A 19,221-nucleotide genomic window follows, 5' to 3' on the forward strand; every position below is an offset into this window, starting at 1 on the left:
AGCAGGACACTAGTCCATAGGAAAGCAGCATACACCCACACACTCACTCTTACACCTAGGGGCAATTTTATGAGCTGTTTTTGAAAGGAAGGACACCAGAATATCTGGTGAAAATCTACATAGTAAGGGGGGGTAGGGCCGTGGGGGGCATACCACAACTCTCACAGTCAGTTAACAAAGGCAGGGATTGAACCCAGGCTCTCAGGACCTGTGTTGCTGGGCAGCACCCACAATACCAGCTGCCACACTACCACTGTGCACCAATATTGAGGCAGGGATTGAACCCATGGTTTAAGGACTTGTGTTATTGGGAAGCACCCACACTAACAGCTGCCACACTACCACCGTGCACCGAGATTCCGAGGCGCAGATTGAACCCAGGTTTTCAAAACCCATGTTTCTGGGCAGCACCCACACTAACAGCTGCCACACTGTGCACCGAGATTGAGGCAGGGATTGAACCCAGGGATGGTATATCCAATTTGTGCAGAATGTTTAGGGTGCATTTGCATTACAGTTCAGTGCAACTTCTTTTGGATCAAGCTGCTCTTAATTTAATGTCTGACTTCTGTAAACAGTGCAGAAAAGTCTGAATAAGTCAGGTGTGAATAAAACAGTGTCAAAGATCTGGCAACCTTATTTTGTCATTGATTGGTCAATCTACTGTTTAAATAAAATGTTTCCTTATCATATATTTAATCAATCTAAAAAAGAAATAGCTGTCAATTCTGCAAATTAAATAAAAACGAGAGTTAAGAGGTGTAGGGAGCAGAACATACAGGCAGTTTAATACTGTGCATGATTAAAGCTGCAGTCTGAAGGTTAGTGAGTGAACCGTTAACAAACCGTTAACTCAGCATGAAATGTTTTCATTTATATGCATCAGGCTGCAGTCTGTGTGTAGCCTGATACAGCCAGCTTCATACAAAATTTAGGGGAGTTCTTCTTTGCCACGGTCACCCTCGGCTTGCTCAACAGGGGTTTATCGATGTTCTAAAAACAGACACAGGGGGAATATGCTAAACTTCTCGAACCCAGGACCTTCTTGCTGTAAGGTGACACAGGGCAATAAGTAATCAGCAAAAAAGAAAAAAAAGAAAAAAAAAAATCACTGCCAGTCTGAATGAAGGGTAAGACTGGAACTCCCCTTTTACATAAAAGAACACAAGCATTCTTCTTCATTTTTATATACATATTTTATTACTGTAGGTCAGAAAACTCTTGATATATAAACCCACAGACCCATCCCATCATATACCATTCAAACTTTTAAACATTTACATAAAATACAAAAGAGAATAAGAATAAATTAAGTAAATCACTGCTCCCATACGGAACAGCTCAGACGTGCCTCCTCGGAGACAAATCTCTTACTTTGTCATTTCAATTTACTCTACAAATGTATATACAATCTTTTGAGGAAAAATGACTCTCAGACTATTTTTTTTAACAGTAGAGCTAGACCGATTCCCAAATTTCAGCTCTCGTTCGTTATACGAATCCATAATACGTAATGTGGCAGCTTAAACACTTAAATTAATGTAAAATCATACCAAATCTGAGTATGTGTAGTATGTGGAATCCAATATTACCAGTACAGGTAATAAAATATTAATAAAACATAAACTACTTATTTAAGATTATCCAAATGTGCATAAAATAAGGTGGATTTCAAAGAGTGCAATTACATAATTACTTTGCATCTGCTTCTTTAAAGTCTGTTTGATTAAAAACACTGAGGCAGCATTCTCATGAACATGGCTCATGGCTCCATCTTCCATTAAAAAAGTCAAATAAAGGCAGGGACATGAGCAATTCCTTGAACAGTTCGCGTCTCCCGAGCTGTCAATTTATTACCTAGGTACTAACGGCAAATGTTCTGCAGTGATGTCAGCGTCGTTCAACAGCAGTGTTGAAGTTTGTATCATCAAATGAGTTCAAATCACTAATATTCTTTATACAAGTCCAAAGTCTCCAAGCTTGGCTATAAAACTAAGCAACAGTAACACAAGTCAACTGCTTGCACCATTTTCATTCCCAAGTTCCTTTAGTCTTCGGAACATCTGGCAGCTTTCAGCCAATTGCGTCTTTAGAAGGAATCTAGAACACAAAAGCAAAAAGAAAGCTAAGCATGGAGCACAACACACAAAGGTTGTTATAGACGCAGAGTGACTTCAAAAAGAATCACAAATAAATGAGAACTTTGTAAATAAAGATAAAAATGTAAAATTTATTTGTGCAAAAATATACACTGATCAGCCATAGCATTAAAACCACCTCCTTGTTTCTACACTCACTGTCCATTTTATCAGCTCCACTTACCATATAGAAGCACTTTGTAGTTCTACAATTACTGACTGTAGTCTATCTATTTCTCTACATACTTTTTTTAGCCTGCTTTTACCCAGTTCTTCAATGGTCAGGAGCCCCACAGGACCACCACAGAGCAGGTATCATTTAGGTGGTGGATCATTCTCAGCACTGCAGTGACACTGACATGGTGGTGGTGTGTTAGTGTGTGTTGTGCTGGTATGAGTGGATCAGACACAGCAGCACTGCTGGAGTTTTTAAATACCGTGTCCACTTACTGTCCACTCCATTAGACACTCCTACCTAGTCTGTCCACCTTGTAGATGTAAAGTCAGAGACGAAACACTCATCTATTGCTACTGTTTGAGTTGGTCACCTTCCAGACCTTCATCAGTGGTCACAAGACGCTGCCCACGGGGCGCTGTTAACTAGATTTTTTTGGTTGGTGGACTATTCTCAGTCCAGGAGAATACCAGCACAACACACACTAACACACCACCACTATGTCAGTGTCACTGCAGTGCTGAGAATGATCCACCACCCAAATAATACCTACTCTGTAGTGGTCCTGGGCCACTGAAGTCCTGACCATTGAAGAACAGCATGAAAGGGGGCTAACAAAGCATGCAGAGAAATAGATGGACTACAGTCAGTAATTGTAGAACTACTACAATACAATAAATTTAATTTTTAAATTTAGATACAGTGTTCAAATAAAGTTCCACTTTTTAAGGCGGTCTTGATTTCTTTAATATACAGTAGGTACAGTAGTCTGGTTGACTTATGTTAAACATACACTGATTAGGCATAACATTATGACCACCTCCTTGTTTCTACACTCACTTTCCCTTTTTTTTTTTAGCTCCACTTACCATACAGAAGCACTTTGTAGTTCTACAATTACTGACTGTAGTCCATGTGTTTCTCTACATACTTTTTTTAGCCTGCTTTCACCCCGTTCTTCAATGGTCAGGACCATCACAGAGTAGGTATTATTTGGGTGGTGTTATGGCTGATCGGTGTATATCTTTACACACCCATGTACCCTAAAGTAATGTAACATGATTGGCTTGTCTCCACATTACTCATAGACACACTTACTTTCATCGTCTGAATCGAAGCCGAAGAGGGAGGTGCATTTACTTCTGTGCTGCTGCAGCTCAACCTCGCTATCGAAGGCCGCGGAGCATCGGGAGCAGCGATGTTTCTTGGAGGGGCTACTACTGCTCGTCTCTGAGCCCTTGGGGCTCACCTGAGGCCCTTTCCAGCGTTTGGGCATCGTGAGGTACAGTTCATCCAGGTAGGCGGAAGGGGGAGGTCGACTGAAAGGCTTGACAGCTACTAGCGGGGTCTTTGTGTCCTCTTTTACGGGAGTAGGTTGGGCAGTACTGGACATTTCTTGTTCGTGGTTACTGTGGCCGTTGACAAGTTTGGGGTTTGTGGAAGGATTTTCCTCCTCTAGCTTAGAAGGAGTCGTGCTGTTTCGTCGTTCCGTACCATCGACTGATTGTATTTGTTGATCGACTGATGTGTCCTTCTCCCATGAGGCATTTTCCCAAGCCATTTTGTAATGGTTCTTCTCGTGATCGTACAAGAGCTTGAGACAATCGAATTGCACCGTGCATTTTGGAAAAGAACAGACTGCTTTCAGGGGGCAGTGGTCACTCTGCATGTGTTCGGAGAGCTCCGGTCGGGTTTTAAACCTCAGCTTGCAGTCTACATCGTAGCACGGGTGCCTGAGGTGACCCCGATGCCTGACAACGTGATCGCAGAAGTGCCGAGGGGTACAGATCCTTTGGGTGCAAAACGCACACTTTTTCTGAGAGAGGTGGTAAAGGAACTCGAGAGCTTTCATGTCACCTGGGTGGTTGCTGAGAACATGAGCGTGGATGGGATTCAGCCTTGCTTGGAACGTGCACATTTCTATAGGGCATTTGATTACACTATGAATTCTACTTGATTTACTCGGTACTGGATCTGAGATTTCATTAAAGTCTCTTGTTAAACTGTCCTGTTTTATTGCGTTTCTTGTGTCAGTTTCCTGTTCTGATGGGTTTTGATTAGCCCCACGTCCTTCGCTGGGTACAGCCAATACTTTCCTCTTTTTACCTGCTTTAACGTCCTGTTTTTGCTCAGACGATTTGCGCTTATTCTCCTTTGGTTTTGCATCAGATTTGTAGCAATTCGAATTTTGTTCTTCAACACTATTGCTGCCTTCTTTGTCCTGTTTGGTCTCATTATGATCATCTTTAATTTTCTCAGCCTTTTGTTTTGTCGGCTCAGCATGCACCGGCTGCGCAGTTTTATCAGCTGCATGACTCGCGTCTTTATTTTTTATCTTTCGCTTCTTCCTAATGACTCCATTCTTCCTGTGAACAGAAGCGTCCTTGGGTGCCGATCGATTTCCATCCGCTTTTGTTGATCCAGACTTTGCTTTTCTGGCCAGCCTCATCCTGAGCATCTTTTGTTTCGATTCAGACTTCTTTACTAAACCTCTGGTGAAGTACGTTCTCTTCTTCTCGAGGCTGCTGCTCTCCTCGACACGTCTCTCGTCAGCCCTGCAACCTTTCTTCGGCTCTTGAGGCAATGGCGATTTTCTAACGGCTTGGTCCTCCTTGTGTGTCAATGATTTTTCATCTGAATTAAATCTTTTGTCTGAATCTTGCTGAGTCGTTATGCTGGCTTTGCTTTTGAGTTGTATCCTCATCAGCAGCTTCGACTTGATCTGTGCAAATCCGGGCTTTGGTTTCTTTTGCATCAGCGCAGGAACGGTTTGATCAGGCTTCTCAGTGGGTGCAATTACGTCTTCAGGCTTCTTTGCCTCAAGAGGAACATCAGCGTTTTTTAGATCCTTGACATGCTTCTTAAAATGACACAAGGCGCCACTGGAATTAGTAAAATTTGGACAAAACATGCACATCTTTTCAGTGCGGTAGTGCCACAAAGCATGATTTAGGATTTCAGAGTTCCTACATTCTTCATTGCAAAGTTTGCAGCGGTGCACAAGTTCTTTCTGTACAGGAGCTGGACCGTTGTTCATGGAAGGTCTGTCCGGAGGTGATTTGTGCTCAATTGTCCGGTCAGCCACATCTTGAGACTGTTTTGGTTTTACCTCCTTAACAGACTTAACAGCGGGAATATTTGTAGAAATCTTTCTAAGTGGGATTTCATCGCTCTCGGTCACTTTCTTAAGGATTGGAATAGTGTTTGCTGTTTTTTCTTGTGCAGTTTTAGGTGTAGTTTTGGTTGTTGTTTGGAGTACGTTTCCAGAGGTAGAATTCATGTCAGACCCACTTTTATTTGGAGAAATGTGATCAGTACGTTTGTCACATGCATTTACGAGGGGGTTTGAAATCCTCTCCTGAACATTTTTAGCTGTATGCGTACTGTCAGACTGACCCGTCGATTTATCTGTGCAAGAATCAGTGCTTTTTACAGTATTGTCTACTTTATCTGCGACTACAGCTTGCTCAGAAGTTGAAATGGATGATAATTTTGGATCAGGATGCCTTTTTAATACAGACTGGCCAGAGATCTCCTGTGGTATAGCACCAGTCATTGAGGATGCTTTCGTTTTTGCAGAATAAACCTTTAAAGGTTCGCTAGATTTCTTTACAAGCATAGGAATTTCCATTGGTATTTCTGGTTCCACTTCTCGTGGTGTTTTAACTACACTGACCGTCGAGGAATTCAGCGACGTTCTTTCATTCACAGGGACTATTGCGTAGGCATGAAATTGTCTAATAACTGAAACATCCAGAGATGGGAACTTCTCCGTGACCTTATCTTTTTCACTGCTGGTCTGTGTAGATTCCTCTAAAAATAACTGAAGTAGAGAATTTGGAGTGACGTTACTTGGCGGCGCTGGATTCTTTTGATCGTCCAGTTTGTCCTCTGTGGAAATATTTTTCGTTGTAGTCTGAAACTGAATATTCGCAGGAATATCCACTTCGTTATCAGGGTAAGAATATTCCAATGTGATTTCAATGATGGGCGTGTCTTCTATAACAGCTTCGACCTTTTGCTTCGGCTTCCTGCCTGGTTTCTTTCCTTCCCTGGGGACATCGGCAACTCCCTGAGCCGCTAACTGCTCCAGGAGCCAGCGAGGTCTCCTGCCTCTGCGCTTGAGAAGAATCTTCTCGGCCTGCCTAGTAAGGAGTCTGTTGTTCATCTGCCCGGCGTGATTCTGTGCCGAATCCGACTGCCGTAAACGCCGAACCTCCTCTGTGATCTGCACTCGTTTTCTCATCCTGGTCTGATATGTATCAGACTGTGAATGGTCTGAAGAAGCTTTGACCCGTTTTGACGTCTCAGACTCCTTTCTGACACCGTTCGCAGGCTTTGCCTCGTCTCTGACGCCAGTCCTATCCGGCTCTGGACGGCACACACAGTTTTTTCGAACACAGTAATTGGACGCCCACTTATCCTCTTTCATAATTTCAAACAGGGCGTCTCTAGCCACCTCATCACTCATGAGCTTTAGACAGTTTGTTTTGATGTGTAGGAGACTCCAAAATTCAGGGTCAAAAAACAGGCCCTTTTTAAGCATCTGAACCACCTCGAAACGTATGTTGTTCCTAACGGGACTGCTGTCAGGGTGGTACTCCAAATCTGGGTGGTTGTAGAGACGGAACACAGTTTTATAGGCCTCAACAGTGCACTCCAAAAAGAACACAAGCAGGGCACAGGCTCTGCAGATCTCAAGATCATTGGGGAATAGGTATGCTATAGATTTGTAAATAAGAGACTTGGTGACTGGGTCATTCTTGAGGTCAGTCTCAAGCGCCCAGGCACAGAGCTCAATGCAAAAAGTGAGTCCCTCTTTTCCCATTTGCTGAAAAAAGAAAAGAATTATTAGCTTAATTTACAATACAAAAGAACATTAAACTGTACATCATAATAATTCATTTATCTATCCTGGTTAGGGCTGCAGAGAAGAAGAAATCAACAATTCACACTCCCTTGAGTAATTTAGAGCAGCCAAATCCACTAACTGCTATTTTATTAGGGAGGCAAGAAATAGTACTCAAAGGTCAACAAGCCAAACTGTTCAAGACCAAATCACAGACTTGTAAGGAACAAACACGACACATCGCACGTATACTTTATAATGTTTACAATAGGGCTGCAACTATCGATTATTTTTGTAATCGAGTATTCTATCGATTATTCCAATGATTAATCGAGTAATCGGATAAGAAATACTTTGCTTTAATAAAGAGCAAAAATAAATACATATAAGATTAAATATGACAATTATCTTAAAACAAACTGTATATTTTTATTACTTGCATACAGGACAGTTTAAAGACAAACCGTTTATATATATATATGTGTGTGTGAGTGTGTTTATATATATATCAATAATACATAAACATTGCCTTTAATTTGTGCAACTTTCAAAACTAAAAGTTTTAGAAGCTTTGTTCCTCTGTTCGCCTCGCTATGTTCTCTCTGTCTCTCCATTCTGCAGTCCGCGCTATCAAATCTCGGCTGCGTTTTAAATCGCTGCTTTCATACTAAACAGTACGCAGACGGAAAGTACCTGGAATAAGTCCTGTTAAGTACTGTTTAAGTGTGAGATTTGGGACGCAGCCCTTGGGCTTTCTCACGTCACCTGCACACAGCGTGAACGCGATGTGAAAGTCCGTGCGGAACACCGTGAGCTGTGTATGGAATAAACGATTCCTCGATGCGAAAATTTTGAATCGATCATTTTTAGTAATCAAATTACTCGAGTTACTCGAGGAATCGTTTCAGCCCTAGTTTACAAAGTACAGACTATTGAAATTTATTTTTAATACCCAGTGGACACACTACACTGCTTTTAGAATCAAAATCCACAAAAAGACACTTAAATAATAAATGTGCAATAAATAAAATATATATTTATAAAAATGCTTATGTGGATACCTATTGTTACATGATGTTGTTACCTTAATACACATATTATTGGCAAACAGTAAAGGCTATAAAAAATGAATATAATATTATTATACTGTATATTTCACTTTCACTCGCATAATGTTACAGTCACTTAATACCACAATACAGGGTATCATGGATGTTTCAAAGATATTTCATACTGTAACACCCCTAGTGCGAATGCAGCTTTATTAGTGTGCCCTCTGCTGTGGATGTGCATGCCTGTTCTTTATTTACATTAACAGCATTTCTCAAACGCTCTCATCCGGAGCAACTTAGCAGTATAGTACTTTTTAAAACATATATATTATACATATACACACCTCTGCCAGGATGGCCTTGATGAATGGAAAGATTGCCTTCACATTGGTGGCTGACATAATAAGATGTTTGCATTCCTCTAGAAAGTCTTTTTTGGAGGACTTCAGTCTGAGGTACACCTTACACCATATGAACACCAAATCCCTAAGAAGAGAAAGCATTAACAGTTTGTGAATAAATAACAGTTTGTGATAAAATAATACAAATAATAACTTTTTGAAAATATATACATCATTTCTCACAATATGTAAATACTGCAAAATTAGTTGGAAAAGAATTGCAAAACAAGGTCTGTAAAACTTATAGAACAAAAATAAGAACTGTAAAGAAGGGCAGTTGTAGCCTAGTGGTTAAGGTACTGAACTAATAATCGAAAGGTCGCTGGTTCAAGGCCCACCACTGCCAGGTTGCCACTGTTGGGCCCTTGAGCAAGCCCCTTAACCCTCAATTGCTTAGACAATATACTGTCACAATACTGTAAGTCTCTTTGGATAAAAGCGTCTGCTAAATGCCGAAAATGTAAACGTAAAGCATAACTGTGATTACAAAACAAAGCTATCATTATAAGTCAAATCCACTGTAAATAACTAATCACCATGGTCTGAAGGTAATAATTTCTAGTAGTTTCATCTGAAGTACATTAAAATATTAAATCCCAGGCGCACAGGTGGCACAGCGGCATATTCCGCTAGCACACCAGTGCCGGGATTCTGAACTTCTTGGTGGGATGTTTGGACTATGTGGGTGGGGTCTTCAAAACGCTGTATAAGGACCCTGATTATATACCCACCTCGACTGCAATCAGGGATCCCCCAGCAGCGAAAGACAAATTGACTACGGTAGATTGGGAGAAAATGCATAAATAAAATGGCTCAAAGAAATAGGGAGTCTTCTGTATGTCTAAGTATTGCTCTTCCAACAGTGCACACTATAGTACGTATACAGGGCAGTGGATGCTCAGTGGTTAAAGTACTGGGCAAGTAATATAAGGTTCAAGCATGACCACCACTCAATTTCGACTTCTGGGCCCCTGAGCAAAGCCTTTAACCCATTCAATCACTAGGATTGCATTCAGTTACAGCTGTGGCTTAAGGCATCTCATAAATGCCATACAGTACAGATAACGACTGGCATTAACAGTAACAGTTTAGTCGATTTTGGTCCATCATTAACCACAATCTGACTTGAGCTCATAGCTGTGAATGTGTGAAAGACTATTCTGAGACTCACCAAATGTGATACATGTCTCCACTTCTCAGATGTTGCAGAAGGAAGCCTCTGCTGAGCTCCAGGAGTAAACTGTCCTTTTCCTCAAGTTCTGCAATGCAGAGGATCTCCACTGCTTCCTTCCCATCAATCTCTGCCATCTTCACAGTAGGATCAAACACACAATTCAGCAGAGAAAAGCAGACCAGAAACAGCTAAATCTTTCGCACAAGCAAGACTTTACTCCATAGTCATTCCAATTACAGTAGATTACAGCGGTACCAGGCAACACTGTTATAAGTCAAGAGAGCCTAAACATCAGCTTACCTCTGTGAACAGGCGATCTTGCTGAGAGGTCTTCCACAGGCAGGCAAGGTAGGCCTGCTTGAAGTAAATGTGGCGACCAGCTGTCGGGTGCTGGCTGCACCTCTGTGAAAGCGCCATTGCCTCATGGGTCCGCTCACAGGCTAGCAGGTATCGCACTCGCAGCTCGAAGAACAAGGGTACCTCAGAGCTCAGATACCTGTCCACTAAAGCAAACATGTGAACAAACAAGTGAACAAACTGTGAACTTGTTAGCAACTGTAATAAATTAAAAACAAAAAATGAATTATTAAAAAAGAAACTTAGTAGTAATCAAATGAGCACTGAATGAGCCTGAAATTGATAGTTACATTGGTGTGTGACAATTAATCCATAATTATCCAATCACAAATATTTACTGATAAGATTACCACAATTAATCGATTGATTTGATAATCCAACATCTTTAAGTATAATCTGTAGTATAATATACTAAATACTACAATCAATATACTATCAGATAGAAGTAATTCACTCCTGAACTATGTTGTTGATTAAACACATGTATTTGTTAGGCAGCATTTACATGATGCACAGCAAAAGCACTTTGCGCTGACTCTGCCATAGTTTCCTATGTATTTATTTAAGTATGTATTTACAGTTAGCCTCTGCACTTACAATTTGATCTCATTAAACTTTGACCCATTTTGCCTCTGACCTTTGATTGTCGTAATCAAAACAAATGGATTCCACTTTAAGTTAAAGCCATGACATTGTGAGGAAAAACAAGACATGGAGATGGTGTTTGCACTGTAGATAGCAATCCTACATTCACTAATCTTGGAATCACCTGCTGTAACTTAGTAGCTCTTAAATAAGACCGTTTGATTAATTAATGCACAGTTTGATTAAACCAAAGTTTTCAGTTAAAAACAAAATGAGTAGCAAATTAAACCCACCTTCATCTTGAGGTTGTTCCAATTCCTTTAGAATTCCCTCCAGAACAGGGCTTGCCCAAGGCCCACCATCTCTGATGATGTGTTTCACCTGCAGCAGATACACATTCTGGTACCTCACTAGACTGGAGTGGCATTCCTATCACAGAAGAGAAAGAGAGAATCTGGTCACAGATGAACACAGGATTTCTTTAAAACGTGGTACAAAAGCTCTAGAAATGTTACAATCATCATAACATGAATCCACTCAACACACACTTTTTGATGGAACATCAAAATCCCGTCCAGGGTGTTACTGTGTGCCTTGCGCCCATTGAAAAGCTGGGATAGGCTCCAGCACGACCCCCACCCCCCGCGACCCTAATTGGATAAGAGGTTAAGAAAGTGAGTGAGTGAGTGAGAGAGATTTAACTAGGGATGCACCGATCCGATATTAAGATCGGATATCGGTCCCGATATTACCAAAATGAGATGGATCGGGTATCGGATAATTAGGCCGATCCATGGGGCCGACACGTTCACTTTAATTCGTTTGCGACGCGTGCTAAGCCCATACAGGACGTGCTGCTGACGTATGGCGTAGAACACAAACAGGAACAACAACATGGAGCGAGCCAAAGAGTCAGCTGCATGGAGGTATTTCACGCTTCCTATGCCAACAAGTTCGATGGCAACATGCAATATCTGCAGAACAAATGTTGCAAGGGGTGGTGGTAGCGCTGCAAAATACAATACAACAAATTTAATTAAGCACCTCCAAAAGTACCATGGTAAAGAGCACGCCGAGTTCCTAACGTTACAGTCGAACAAACAAAAAGAAGCAGGAGACGTGAAAAATTTCCAACCGATAGCGTGAACTACATATATACATATAGCGTTTACACTACATATTTAAAAAATACGATTGATTACTGTTTGTGTAACTACTTCAGTTTCAGCTGATACATTTAATTTATTTTAAGCCTTTTTTATTTTGAATCTGAATGCTGTGCCAAGGTCCTGCACAATTGTTTATTATTTTATTGACAAATAAATAGCAGTTCAGTACATTTATATCTGTGTTAATTATATTTTGTTTTGCAAACTTAGTAATGTTTAAGTCAATCCTGATGCCTTAAGTCTTTCCCACATGATAAAGTATACGGTTTATTATTTCAACAATGGTATCGGATCGGTATCGGGTATCGACCGATATGCAAAGTATATGTATCATATCGGTATCGGAACTGAAAAAGTTGGATCGGTGCAGAGGTAACATAACTTGTTTTTGATAATGAATAGCTGCTGTAAATAATGTGTATAGTATTGAAAAAGAGGCATCCGAGGAGTGCTGATGTACAGTAAAACAGAACTCCTTCACAGGTGTAATAATTAAATACAGTAACAAGGATACCACTTAGACTGCACCACAATGATGAACGCACTTCCAAAAATAACTTTCGATTTAAGGTAAATGGCCATCAGGAGATGAGGAAAGAAAAGGCCTATAAAGTTACTGTCGACCATCCATGGAAAACAGGAACTGATGGAGCAACATACAGTCCTGACTACCCTGACTCATCGGATCATGCATGCCACCAAAGCAGCTGTGAAGAGACTTTTATTCTTCCGGCTGCACGATAAATGGGAACGTAAAAACAAATGTACACGGTGCAAAATAGTCAACCTGTGGTAAGGTGCAGCATTAACCAAACAGAGTAGGAGCAAAGTAATAGCTGCAGGAATGTTTGTGTTGCCTGGCAACAGTCCAGAACTATGTGTTCAAAGAGTAAAAGAAATTATATAAAAAATAAAAAAATAAAAAAAAATAAAAAAAAGAGTGAAAAGGAAAGAAAATCTAATTCCTAATCACAATCAAGAACTTTAACATGCCATACTATGCATACTGCTTATGGAGAGACATTACTATGCTGAATGCAGAGCATGTGAGTATTGCCAGTACACCAAAAATAATCGGATGACATTCTACAAGGTTTTAATTTTGCAAGCTACTGGAGAAAATTATACGATGCCCCTGCATACCAGAACACAATGTTTTTCTTTTTCTAACAAAGGGTAAAAACTCAATCCAATGCTGACCCACACAGCAAATGTTTACCAAAGCTTTACCAATGCTTGCAAGTATGTTTTCAGTTCTAGCAGTATTGTACATCATTTAAACAAATGATGTTGTAAAACTTTCACACTTAAAAAAAAAAAAAAAAAAAAAAAAAAAAAAAAAAAAAAAAAAAAAAAAAAAAAAAAAAAAAGCATAATGTCTCTACTTAGTATAAGTTCCAATAAGTAACAAAAGTTTACAAGATTACAACCAAATTGAAATGAATACCTACTACTACTTCCGACATTACCTCAAAGAAAACATCTTTAAAGGTAAGAGCTGATGAAATTACCTGAAAGGAGTCCAGAATATCCTTTAGAGGGTCCTCAGGAAACTCATCTCTTCCAAAAAATAGCAGCAGCTCAAATATGCTCCTGTAAAATACAAAATCGATTGTCTTTGTTTCTCACAGATTTTAAGTCTTGAAATTAAATTGTAATAACCCTAGAGTGAATTGTAGAAGAATTGATGCAATGACAATTGTGCATTAGTTAATTATCTTTCAATTCCATTTATGCATTTTCTCCTTTTTCTCCAAGTTAGCTGTATCCAATTATTCTGCAGTATTTTTCTCCACTACTCCAAACCCCAACCTGGACCAGGAAGGCCCGGGTATCTAACACACACATTCTCCAATGTGTGTAATAGCCAACCACTTCTTTTCATCTATGAGATGGATTTACACAGTGAGCAGTATCGTGTATGGAGACTCACACACTGCTCCCCATTATTTACCACCTCTGTGCAGGTGCTTTCAACCAGCCAACAGAGTCAGTGATTGCTGCAGAAACAGGCCGAGTCAATCTTGTCTGTGTATAAGCCTACACAGCATAGCTGAGACCTCTTCACTTTTACGGGCTTAAAATTTGTGTGACCCTATTTGAACACCGCTTCTTATGTTTTGCAATTTGTTTCAGTACAGTACTGTAAATAAGTGTAAATTCCACAAATTGTTAGCTTAGTGATTTTCCTAATTTACAAAAGTAAGGAGTTAATGCTGAAGATGATATTTTCATTCCCATTATAAAAGGCATATAAGTCATGCAGAGTGCACTGTACAATGATTGCCATTTACTTCAAATATCTGTAGTATGTACTTTACTTTATACTCACAGTGCAAGACTGCCTAGAGTGTAGCGCACATGCTCACAATCAGACGGGAAGGACGCAGTGCCATGGACAAATGCACACAGAGCGCTCCTCAGGACTTGAAGCTGTGGTAGAGGAACTTGCCATCGTCCTGTGTATTCCTCAACCAGCTACAAGAAAACCAGAAGATGACAGAAGAAGATGACAGAAGAGTTTGAGAGAGCAGAAATAAATAAGCATTAGACCGCTGTGCAGCTGAAGCACCCCAGCTGATGTAACCGAGTTGAGAACTGGTATATTGCTGAATCAATACAGTGTTAGTTTATGTTTTAAAATAATCTGATACATTACAAAGTAGGAAAAACTTTAAGGTACTGGACTAGTAAACAAAAGGTTGCTGGTTCAAACCACACCACCGCCAAGTTATCACTGTTAGCCCCTGAATCCTCAACTGCTTGCATCGTATTCAATCACAATTGATGATTTGGATAAAAAAAACACTGCAAATGTCAAACGTAAACGCCAAATCTAAAGTCAGCGACAGATGCTGACCTTGCCTGTCGGTGGCTACACTGGTGGCAAGTAGCTATAATTAACAATTCCCCAAAATAAAATGGGTCTATTAAATAAAGCAGTATACAATTTCATTATATCAACAGTTTAACTCCTTTTGTGTTCATTATGATCCAGTGATGGTGATCCTCATGCATTCTTTATGTAAGAGCAAACTATTTTTTAGGTGACTGTTGACAGGTACATAAGGATAGATATTATAGTACCCTCATTGCAAAAGGGGACAGAAACGTAAGTATTGGTTTAAATGGAGAGGGGGGAAAATAATACAATAGTCACATGAAGTCCATGTGAAGCGTACATCTAGTACAAACAAAAAAAACAGTACAAACCCAAATTCTTGGTCCCTACAATGTAAAGATTTAGTTGTTCTAAGAGCTCTAAGAGCATTTTTCATTTTGGCATTGTTTGGGTCTACTTGGCTCCTTAGCGGCATATGAAAGGTATTCTAACCAATCAATAATGATTCTATTGTGACGGCTTACTGAATGATTTTAAATGCATAGATATGCTGTCAAATATAACACTGTGGTCCTGACGATTATCAGATCTATTTTTTTTTTTTAGAAATATTTTGAAGGAATGTTGTTGGATCCCTTCAATTCAGTTCCAAAAAACTAGAATATTGTTTCGTTGAGACGCATTAAAGATGCCCCAAGATACACCCCCACAAAAATGCTGGCTTTGAAGTGTCCTAACCTTAATCCTATCAAAAATATATGGGCTGCATTGAAAAGTAAAGACTGTCAGAAATAAATAAAAACATTTGGTTGAACTCTACTTATTCTGTCTAGTAAATTGGTCAGAGATTTAATCAGAGTTGTCTCAGAAGCTAGTTTACGGCTATTAAAAAGCTGCTGACCGAGGTGACAAGGATCATAAAGGCAACCAAATAATCAGCATGTGGTCTGTAAATTCATGACCTGGCATGAATATGATCAAAAGACAACCATAAAATTGTGGAAAAGTTACATTACATTGATAAACGTTTTTGGGCAAAGGATTTTTGCTGTAATCATTCATAAACTAAGAAAACACGACATGTATCTCATGGATGCATGCAAAGTTTTAAGCTGAACTGCAAATGGAAATGGAAACTTTTGGATACTTGTTTTCCTTACTCCTCCTGAGAAGTATACTTGATACAGTGTATAAACTTTCTTGTGGATGTTGAGTTTGTGCTTACTAAGTCAATATAAGTATTATGGCAAATCCATTACAAAAAGATTAAATAACTTACATTTTACATATATTATTTCCAATGATATAGATACAATAATAAAGAACGTTTTCACAGCTAGAACAGTACAGTAATGTTACTTACATGTACTTTACATGGGTTGGGAATAAGCCAATGAGCTAACTAGCCAATGTATAACTAATCTGTTTGTTTTGGAATGTAGCAGCTAGTTAGCTAACTGTTATCTAACTGCTTAGTACAGAGCACAACTTTTTTTTATTATTTGTTTATTTCTTTCTTTTTGTAAACAACACTTGATTGTTTCCTATCCACACAAATGTGCAGAGTTTGCAGGAAACTGGCCAGCAGAATTTTTTCCCTAAAACAGAAGAAAAGAACAGAGACTTACGGTTGGAGATAAACTGTTCATTACGTTTACGTTTCTAACCACATACTTCCATACTAAACAGTATGTAAAACCCAGCTGACGTGTATTGTTGAATGTTACTTATGCATACTATTTAGTACGGAGGTAAGCAAGTATGAAAGTAGCCAAATTTGGACGGGTAGCCCAGCTAACGCTAGCTAGCATTAGCTCCAGTTAGCAAATGCAGTTTTGTTTTTCTCGCCCGACTTTGTTTTCTTACCTCACAGAATTTAACACAATAAAACTTGCTCTGCAGTCCGTGCTCGTCTTCTACACTGGCGTTCAACAAACTCTCCAATTCTTGCTGAAACCTTTCCAACTCCAGTTCACTGTCCTCTTCCGCCATACTGCTTCTCTAACCCAGCGCGTACAACACACAGGGCTACTGTAGCACCATCCCAGTCCAGCAAAATGCGACAATCTGATTGGCTGGTAACCTGTCAATCATCTCAACGGCTTTTTCTATTAGACGGCAACAATGCCAATCTCATTATAGCCACATACAGCCAGCTCTGACCGATACATTGGATTAGTCAGTGGAGCTTTAATTTTAATAAGCTCCACAGTTGTGCACGATAATATTCATTAAACAAATGCATATATTGATATATAAGTACATATCAGAGTATCAGAATATTTTTATTGTCAGTATACCAGGTATAACGAAATTAAGGTGCAATATTCAATAAATACATTTAAAAACAATACATTTAAAAAATTAGAATTTACAAAATACCAAAATTTGCATTCACAAAATATACAGAATTTACAATAACAATAATGACAATAACACAATAAAAATAACACACAAAATAGACTTTCTGTCAGTAACAAGCTGGTGGAAAATTGCACATTACCCTTTGTAAACATTGCCCGAAAATTGCAGTCCCATGTGTTAGTAAAATTGCACAATCCCATGTATAAGACATGCAAAAATATAAATAAATACAAGGCAGAAATGCAAAAAGCAGCTGATTTATACGTTTCTGTATAATTGTGTATTTCTGCCTTGTACTTATTTATTTATTTGTAATTATATTTTGTGAATACTTTATGTTTACATGTATACATATACGCACATTTATTTTTTTCATTATATTTTGTATTTAAGCATTTTTGTCACATTTGCTTATTTATAAACTATATACATATTAGTGTACACACGGACGTCTAAATAAATATGTATTTAAATAAATACATTAATAAATACATGTGTACATAAAAAATACATTTAATACATAAATCCAAGAAAAAAAAGCGTGTAACAAAATTTTGTAATAGACACTGTGGCTTTATATACTTTTATTTATTTGTTGTTTGTATCTGTTATTTTGTCTTATTTATTTATTTATTTATTCATTACTGTTCCATACTTTTTTTTTTTGCTTATTTAGGCTAAACAAATTAGCACATTAGTTGCTTATTATATTAATGTATTTATTTATTATGAACATTTTGATATTTTTTGTCATGCCTCGTATTTGCTTATTTATTTAACATTTCTGTCGTGTTTTCTGTTTTTATATAAATGTATTAATTTATAGGTATACACCTAATCATTTCAAAGCAGCAAATTTATCTTTTGCATGTTTTTGGCAGACATGGGAAACGTATTCCAAACCTTTTTCAGACTGTCTGTTGGAACGGCTTGTGTTTAAATAAATAATGTATTGTAGAGTATCTATATATTACTTAAAATAAATTATTGCAAGGTAAATTTTTTCTTAAATTCTTGCACCCAGTGCTAACAACTTTTCTACTAACACTGATGTGTATAAGAGTCTGTCGTTTAACAATCAACCAATCACAGATCATATGACGTCAGCAACTGAGCTGCTATTGGCTGTTTATTGAGCCCATGTACTAATTGAGCCTATATAACAGGTGTGTAAGGACTCGAGGTGGTGAAAGGGTTTATTTTTTCATTATTAATGTACTGTGTAGTCATTATATAGTGTGTTTTTCAGTACTTCTATTCCCTTTAAGACTGGTTTTGTTTTTACTGCACCCCAGGTCTTTAAAAGCCTTTCGGTAAGTTTTAAACTTCAAATGACATTCATATTATTGCTTCATATTGTTTCTTGATTTATATGTACATGTTACTTTACTCTTGCACTAATACTAAGCATTGAATACTTTTTAAAGCTTGTCACTTTATGGTAATACCTTTTGAGCCTTAATTTCTGTGCTCAGTTCAGAATGTAGAAATGTACTCTAGAATTACTGCTTTATTGGTGGAACAATAATTCAGATTGCCTTCCTAAGGTTAAAAATACACATACAGCACACCTAACATTTGGTTATATGCCCGTTGCCTCATTTTACACCTCTTCTTGGCCACAAACAAGCTCCTGGCACATTGATTTGAATCTTTAATCACTTGGCCTGGGTTCTGGGGACCTGTGTTTACTCTTCTGTCTGATTATTAGAAAATATGCCTGAATTATCATATATATAATCCAAAAACCTTAAACTAGAAATGCCCTGAGGTAGAAGCTCTTTGAGCATGAATAACAATGTCCTGTCAAGTGAGTTTAGTGTTGCCATAGGCCTAAAGGCTGCTATGCAAGCAACAAGCCTTTGTTAATCAATTTAAGTGCCCACAGCCTTTTAAATGTTGCTGTTGCATTGTGACATGATGTACACAAATATGGCTGTTAAGTCTCTATGCTGCATACTTAGAAATATGGCTGGATTGGCTCATCTTTCTTCAAAATGCTGGAAATTCATGTTCCCATGCTGGATAAGATCTGCTTTAAAGTAGGCTTTGATTAAAGACATGCCACGTATACTACTCATAAACCCACTTATTCTATTCTTCTTTCAGGTCAAA

The 19,221-nt window shown here is 38.6% G+C and overlaps 1 protein-coding gene across 1 annotated transcript; it reads right to left on the minus strand.

Moving 5' to 3' along the window:
* Window positions 1–1,206: 1,206 nt before the first annotated feature.
* Window positions 1,207–16,738, minus strand: znf654 (zinc finger protein 654). Its single transcript, XM_063010849.1, has 9 exons — window positions 16,609–16,738; window positions 14,233–14,378; window positions 13,412–13,493; window positions 11,025–11,160; window positions 10,090–10,292; window positions 9,787–9,923; window positions 8,559–8,700; window positions 3,412–7,144; window positions 1,207–2,100 (listed from the first exon to the last, which is right to left on the minus strand). The coding sequence occupies exons 1-9, from the start codon at window positions 16,732–16,734 to the stop codon at window positions 2,090–2,092; spliced, it is 4,716 nt and encodes a 1,571-aa protein (XP_062866919.1). The 5' UTR covers window positions 16,735–16,738; the 3' UTR covers window positions 1,207–2,089.
* Between the last annotated feature and the right edge of the window lie 2,483 nt (window positions 16,739–19,221).

Source organism: Trichomycterus rosablanca, chromosome 15 (assembly GCF_030014385.1).
Source record: "Trichomycterus rosablanca isolate fTriRos1 chromosome 15, fTriRos1.hap1, whole genome shotgun sequence".
Classification (NCBI taxonomy): domain Eukaryota; kingdom Metazoa; phylum Chordata; class Actinopteri; order Siluriformes; family Trichomycteridae; genus Trichomycterus; species Trichomycterus rosablanca.